Source organism: Taurulus bubalis (genome assembly GCF_910589615.1).
Source record: "Taurulus bubalis genome assembly, chromosome: 6".
Classification (NCBI taxonomy): Eukaryota; Metazoa; Chordata; class Actinopteri; order Perciformes; family Cottidae; genus Taurulus; species Taurulus bubalis.
This window is the reverse complement of record NC_136594.1, coordinates 5,251,950-5,259,583: the sequence shown is the minus strand read 5'-3', so window position 1 is coordinate 5,259,583 and position 7,634 is coordinate 5,251,950. Positions and strand designations below refer to the sequence as shown.

The 7,634-nt window shown below is 41.8% G+C and overlaps 1 protein-coding gene across 3 annotated transcripts in view; it reads left to right on the top strand.

Annotated features, from left to right (window-relative positions):
- Positions 1-768: 768 nt before the first annotated feature.
- The window catches only part of rcor3 (REST corepressor 3), a gene marked incomplete at its 5' end in the record, with an annotated part of 9,911 nt that continues 3,045 nt past the window's right edge, over positions 769-7,634 (top strand). For all 3 annotated transcript variants that reach the window (XM_079220117.1, XM_079220116.1, XM_079220115.1), the window contains 10 exons: positions 769-892; positions 1,031-1,087; positions 2,407-2,484; positions 2,598-2,650; positions 3,344-3,505; positions 4,007-4,131; positions 4,501-4,579; positions 5,341-5,556; positions 6,514-6,591; positions 7,203-7,260. In XM_079220117.1, coding sequence (XP_079076243.1) covers positions 769-892; positions 1,031-1,087; positions 2,407-2,484; positions 2,598-2,650; positions 3,344-3,505; positions 4,007-4,131; positions 4,501-4,579; positions 5,341-5,556; positions 6,514-6,591; positions 7,203-7,260 — 1,030 coding nt within the window. The remainder of the gene's footprint in view (positions 893-1,030; positions 1,088-2,406; positions 2,485-2,597; positions 2,651-3,343; positions 3,506-4,006; positions 4,132-4,500; positions 4,580-5,340; positions 5,557-6,513; positions 6,592-7,202; positions 7,261-7,634) is intronic.

Below are 7,634 nucleotides of genomic sequence, written 5' to 3'. Positions count from 1 at the left end.
CCTCTCTGCTGACTCGTGTTTTATTGTTGAGCGCTGTCTCCCCCTGCTGGCCACGAGGAGTCAGTGCAGGAACACCGACCGCTGAACGAGGAGAGAAAACAAAAACAACACGCTGAATTATCGTCAACATGTAATCAGTTGACTTCACGTCATGTAATAATGTAATTATATGTATTTTTAATAACCTGTGACTTGTCTGTAAATGAAATAATTACGTTGACAGTTTAATTTATATGTTCAATTTATGATTTCCAGATACGTCAGAATAAGTTTGGGTTTAATTTATCTTAATCTAAGTTGTGTTGCTGTTAAATCTCAGTTTTTATTTGATTTTTTATTTATTAAATTTTTTTTGTTTATTAGTTTGTCTAGGCGGAGGGATCTGCTGCCACAGAAGCCGCAGTAGCTCTGGAGTCGCATTGCCGCTCGACGGTGCGTAAAAAAACCCTTCCGCTGCGGTGGTTAGACCCCTGCTCAGTAATCGCTTTAACCGGGAATAAAACTTCCTTTGCAGCTGATTTTACACATCAACACTACGTAATATTTAGACTAGACTCTACTGTTGTTATCTGCGAAGCTTCACAGCCCGAAGCGATTGTAAATAAAGCGTCAGAAGGGGGGGAATAAGAGAAGAGCTCGGCAGCGACACGGACGAAGCTGCGGCGAGCGAGCGAACTGCAGCAGAAAATTAAAAAAAATCCTCCAGCTCCTGGTGACATTTTATATCCCGACACCGCGGCTGAAAAACGGCGAATTTGAGGCGCTACGATGCCGGGAATGATGGACAAAGGCTCGGAGTATTTAGGAAAAGGTCGCTCGAACGGCACGAAGAGTCCGTCCAACGCTTCCAACGGACATTTTTCTGACGAGAGCGGCAGCGACGACGAACACGGCGAGTAAAATAGCCTCGAACAGCGTCTTGTTTCGGTCGCGTTCGGGCGCGTTTTGTACGTGAATATTACAAAATATATTAAAATAAGAAGAACAAAATCTAACGTTCTCTTGTGTTTTCATGCTAATGTTTCCACAGATGTGGGGATGCGGGTCGGAGCCGATTATCAGGCCAACATTCCCGAGTTCGAGCCCGGTGAGTTTTTACAGATTTCTACCTGGGTGACGGACGGGGGTAGCCTCGAACATGTAGCCTTAAGTAACACACTGTGAACTACACGCACACGCGCACAGCTTCACGTGAACGCGTTCAAACCCGTGACTGGACCCTTTAAACGAGGTGTGGGTTCATTTATACCACTGTTGGTGATTTGTTTTTAACCGGAGAGAGACACATGATCCGAGGCTATCAGCTTCTCACCAACAACTTGTGACGTTTCTGATCCTTAGAGCTGGAGTTGGTTTGTTTACATTCTTCTTCTTCTTTATTTTCCCTCCACTTATATGAAATATTGTAATATATTATTTGTGGCCAAAGTGAGAGAAAATGCTCCAGGCAAAATAATAATAATAAAATAAGTGATAATAATAACTACTTTTCAACAAGGCAATTTGATTTTCTACACTGACTCTCATTTAAAAAATATAATAATAATAATATATATATATATATATATGTATATATATATATATAATATTTTCTGACACATTTCTTAATTATTTATTTTTCTGTATGATTGATGACACAAAAAAACGGATAAAAAAAGCATATGCCAACATTAATGAAATTGATTAGCATGAAAAAAAATCAGATAAAACTTGATACAGTTTTTATTAAAAAAAATGTAAAGCTTGTAATGTGTAAGAATAGTGACTCGTTATATTAGTTAAAGTACAATTAGTATTTTAATATTTTTAAGTTAAACCCCAAAATGAAAACGTAATTTTGTTTTTTATTTGTCATTGGATCATAAATTAAATCCTGCGGGATAAATTTTGTTGGTTCATTGCACTTGTTCATAATAGATGATGTAGTGTGCACCTTCTTCCGTCATCCATGATGTTAATAATTCAAATCTAATAGATTACCTCCCTAATTCATAGTTAACTATCAGCTATGAGTTGTTTTGATCACAGAAGAACTTGTGGGTAATAAAACAAAAGGAAATTAATATTAATTAAATGCAATTTGAAAATCGGGGAAAAAATTGACCAAACGTCCCACTCCATCTGGCAGCACAATTATTTTCTTGAAACCAACAAATAAATTAAAAAAATCGACACATTAAAAGGGCGAGTGATTCAATATTCATCTTCTATAAAAATCTAGTGTGGGTCCAAATCTAAAAACAACAGATACTACATTTCCCACAATGCAACTGAACTTTGGCCAGCTCCCTCCAGAGCCACAGAAGATGTTTAGTCAGTTTTATGTGCTCTGAACGTCACGCGTGGCCCTTTAAATGTGTGACGAAGACTGACTGGCTGAGTGTGATGTTCGTCACGTTCCTTCAGGCTCCACCAAGTACACGGACAAGGACAGCGGAGGGATGCTGGTTTGGTCTCCGTATCACACCATCGTCGACTCCAAATGTAAGTCAACTTCCTGTCATCCTCACGCACAGCTGTGGCCCTCACGTCCGACTGATCCAACTGTGTGTGTGTGTGTGTGTGTGTGTGTGCGCGTGTGCGTTTCCTCCCCACAGTGGACGAATACATCGCTCTGGCCAAAGAGAAACACGGATACAACGTGGAGCAGGTGAGCTACACAACATGTTTGCAAAGCGATGGCGTGAGCTGCTCATTTCTAAATGTCCGTACTGCCGATCACACAGAACAGCTGTTGTCATGAAGCCGTACTTGGGTTGATTTTGTTTAACGACGTCGTTGACCGTAAACTAACGTCTGTCTCAGAAGAGGTTTAAACATCCTAAAAGTTTCTCCTCAATGACGGCAAAGAGATAAAATAATATGTGCGTCAGTCGAACTTTAGACTTTATATAGTAATTCAGCTCTTAAAGTTTCCAGAGGATCCCGAGTCAGGATTTCAGAAAAATACAACGATAAAGAACTTCCAAAAATGTAAGAAAAAAAGCCTTAATAGAGATCCAATCGGCTCATGACGAGTCAAATCATTCCAGCAACACTGGAGATAATGATCTCCACAACGCTGCACTATTATGATCTGGAAAATATGAGTCTGTGGCGCCGATGAAGCTGTTTGGCAGCTGGCATCAAGTGGACAACGCAAACCACATTAAATACAATGAAGCAGCCGGAAAATGACACGCTGATATGCACGTTTTATTTTGTTTACATTAGAAATTCTGTTAGCGTTTATTTATAAAAATGTAAAATATTGTACAGCTTTTTTTCTTTTAAAATCGGATGTCTTTCTCGCACTCCTGTCCTGTGTATTGATGTGTGTGTGTGTGTGTGTGTGTGTGTGCAGGCCCTCGGCATGCTCTTCTGGCACAAACACAACATAGAGAAGTCTCTGGCCGACCTGCCCAACTTCACCCCGTTTCCAGACGAGTGGACGGTGGAGGACAAGGTGCTGTTTGAACAGGCCTTCAGCTTCCACGGCAAGAGCTTCCACCGCATCCAGCAGATGGTAAACACACCGCCAGTACTATTACCGTAAAAGCCGGGTTACAAGCCGCTACCACTTTCGGTGGGTGTCCCCGCTGTAGCAAGCTAGCGCTGCTGCTGCTAGCTCCCTGCTGCTGCTGCTACTGCCTGCGTCCCCGCTGCCCGAGTCAGGCGTCGAGTCGGGGCTGGTCTCAGGTAAGTAGCGAGAGCTAGCGGAGAACTAGCAGCAGCGCTAGCTGGCTACAGAGGGGAGCTAGCAGCAGCGCTAGCTGGCTACAGAGGGGAGCTAGCAGCAGCGCTAGCTGGCTACAGAGGGGAGCTAGCGGGGACACCCACAGAAGGTAATAGCGGCTTGTAACCCGACTTTGACAGTACTGCAATATAAGTACATTTACTACCTTTATACTTATACTCCACTATATTTTTCCGACGGCTGTAGTTACCGATTACTTTTTAAATTGTGTTTTTTTTTTTTTTTTTACGCGAAAAGGACTTGAGTTGAATTTGATCACGTTTCCTTCAGTTACCGGACAAGTCCATCTCCAGTCTGGTGAAGTACTACTACTCCTGGAAGAAGACCCGCTCCAGAACCAGCCTGATGGACCGGCAGGCTCGCAAACTGGCCAACAGGAGCCACCGCGACGACAGGTACGGCCCGCGGGTCGGCTTCCAGTGGAAATGCACACCTTTTATTTCTGTCCCCCGATCGCTGGCGACAGCAGATCACACGACTATGTGATTTCAGAAAACTGTCATTTATAGTCACAGTAGAATTTTTTTTTTTTTTGGAGACTGCAACATTCATTTTATTTCTGTGCTTCAAAGTCATTTTTATTGTTAAAAAATATATATTTGTTTTAAGTCAGACAGACCAGAGTTGTAATATCTCGTGTTTACAGTCTAGTCTTCTTCGTTGGTGTCTAATGTATCTGTGTGTGTGATCTTGGCCGGCTGTGTTGTTGTTGTTGTTGTTGCAATGACGTGTACCAACTGAATTATGGCGTCTGGTTGCCGTAGTGATGAGGAGATGGAGGAGGCCCCGCCCATCGAAGCTAATGACAGCGACTACGATCCCAACAAGGAAACCAAGAAAGAGGTACGTGGACTGTAATCTAAGAAGGGGCTTTTATAGACTTATCTTCAAATGTTTTTTTGCAATTAGACCCTTTACTACGACGAATCTGTCTTTTTAAAAAACAAAATGTATTAGCTATTCAATCTAGAAAATATGAATCGTGATCATAAAGGTGTTTCTTTTACTTTGTACACTCCATTTCTATCAGTGAGGTTAGGATTTATTACAGGACTGTTGTTAGATTGTGTGGGTTTTATCTGGTGTAGCTGATAAACTTTATTTTATGAGACACGAGAAAGAAATCCAAACATTTGAGAAGCTGGAGGCGGTTATTGTTTGACATTTTTACTTTATAAAAATGACCATTATTTAAATCTATGGAACCTTAAACTGACAGAATGTAGTAAAAGACAAGTAAAAAAAGATATAACTGACTACAAAACAGTTTGTTCAATATTCCAATCGGTGCAAAAAACATAATCAAACTATACTTTAGCCACGCCCATCTCATTATATATGCACATTTAGTGATGGGAAAATAGAAAATAATTATGCCCAGAAAAGAAAGTAAGATTTGAAATAAAATGAGCACATTTTCACAAATAGAAGACTAAAATATTTTATATTTATTCCACGATCTGCTTGATGATAAAAGGGAAAATGACATTTTAACGGTTCAACTATCAATCTCACTTGTCGATGCGTTCAGTGACATAATCGACTTGTTTTGTTGATCTTGGTTTAAAATTGTCAGTGCGCAGCTCTGTGTTTCCGCCCCGCAGAACCCGGTGGAGCCGGTGCCGGCGGGCTCCAAGGTGGCTCTGGGCCGGCGGGAGCACCACACCCTGCAGCACCGACACCACCAGCGCTCCCGCTGCCGCCCGCCCAAAGGCATGTACCTCACCCAGGAGGACGTGGTGGCCGTGTCCTGCAGCGCCTCCGCCGCCAACACCCTCCTCCGCCAGCTGGACATGGAGCTGGTGTCCATCAAGAGACAGGTAGGAGACGGCCCGCCTGCTCCAGACCTGAGCTGAGAAAACCACTAATTCATATTTTTAACCAGCTTAGATTTAGTGTGAGTGACACCTTCTGAATTCATCAGTGTTTTTGTATTTACATTATTAATATAATCAAGTGGAAGTTATCTGTACATCCATGAGTACAATGCGAACGGGAGCTGCTAATGGCTGATTCAGCATACTTTTAATGGAGACAGTTTGATTCAATGTAAATGAGGCTAACTCTGGTTTAAAATGTAAGATATCAAATAAAAAATGGAAATGTGAACAGCTACAATCTGCTGATCAAGACAGTGTGAAACAATCAACAGCTCTGGAACTTCTACTAAGAGGACCTTTAGTTTGATATCTTGAATAATGAATGAATGAATGAATACTTTATTAATCCCCAAGGGGAAATTTGTTGTCGGAGTATCAATTTACAGACTAAAAATAACAGGGATGAAAGAGATATATATATATATATATATATATAATTACATTACACAAATAAAAATAGCTGTGATGAAAGATATGTACAGCGCAGAGAGAAAGACAAACATAAATGAGTGCAAGGGCACCTGTAAAACACCTGTAAACCAACATTAGCATGTAGCTGTGCAGTACATTTAGTGAAGTTGGTGTAAAGATGGTTTTGACATTATTGAGGATGAACTAAATCACCCGATAGTCAGAGATCATCACAGGAAACCACTTAGCGGTGAACTGGGCAGCTCAGCACAGGTGAAGGACCCCAGGTGTGTCCCCGGGGTCGTCCTGTGCCGTGCCTGTCCATGTCCATGTCCCTGCTCTGCCTGAGCTGCGCTGCCCCCTGCTGGTGTTGCCTGCAGCTGCCAGCACACTGAAGGACATTGCAGCTCAACATTTCAAGCAGAAGGTCACGTCGACAGTGCGTTTTGTTGAGGCTAAGCTGAGTGTTTGTGTCTCGTTCTTCAGGTGCAGAACGCCAAGCAGACGAACAGCGGACTGAAACACATGTTGGATTCTGGGATTGAAGAGTTCAAACTGGCTGAGGTGATCACCACTGATGCAAACAGGCTCACATAATCACATCTGTGCTGGTAGATTAATAGTTTTCCATTTTATGTCACTTTATACTTCTACTCCACTTCATCTCAGAGGCATGTATTGTACTTTACACTCCACTACGTCTATTTGAACACTTGAGTTACGTTTCAGATGAAGATTTTACACACAAAACACATCATCAGCTTATAAAATATGATGTTTTGTTATAGATTTAGCTACCAAAGGTACCCATAAAGCTTATAAAATGGGCTCCACCTCAACCAGCTGTAACATTAAAGTGCTGTTTGTGTTAATGCATCAATAATAATGGTATTGTAATATAATGATAGAACACTGACAAGCAAATACCTTTAATTTTGATACTCAGATCATACTTTTGCACTTTTACGTAATTGCAATATTCTCTCATAATAATACAATTCTTCACAGGATATCAGACTGTGTTTGTTAGTTCTTTAACTCTTGTGGTAATTGCTTTCCTGCCTTGTGTGGAAACATGTAATTCCTTATGCATTGTGGTTTGATGAATCACCACCAGACGCCTTCAGTTTCCTGTTAAGCTGTCAGTAGTTAACCGTCAGTCATGGTTGTTGCAGAGTAACCAGAAGGTGAACGCCCGCTGGACCACAGACGAGCAGCTGCTGGCGGTTCAAGGTGAGCTTCTAGTGACAAGTAACAGCTTAGAGAAGGAGCTGAAATCCAACAAATGCATGTTGAAGAACCTTCTAGCTCTTCATGAAGATGAGCACTGAGGACTTATCTTGGATCAGATGACGACATGTATGTGAGCAGAGTCGTTCGTAGAGCTTTTTTAGCCTCTGTTAGCTCCTGGTTTTGGTTTTGTGGCACGCTTCCTGTCTGTTTTGCGATAACCCCCTCTGTACTGAACACTACCTGCTCAGCAGCAAACAGAAGATACACATAGTTAGAGGCTAGCTGGTGAACATAGTGGAGCATTTAGCAGTAAAAGAGACAGATATCTCCCTCTGGAGCGGGAGGAGACCAAAAACAGAGCTAAAAGAGGAGAG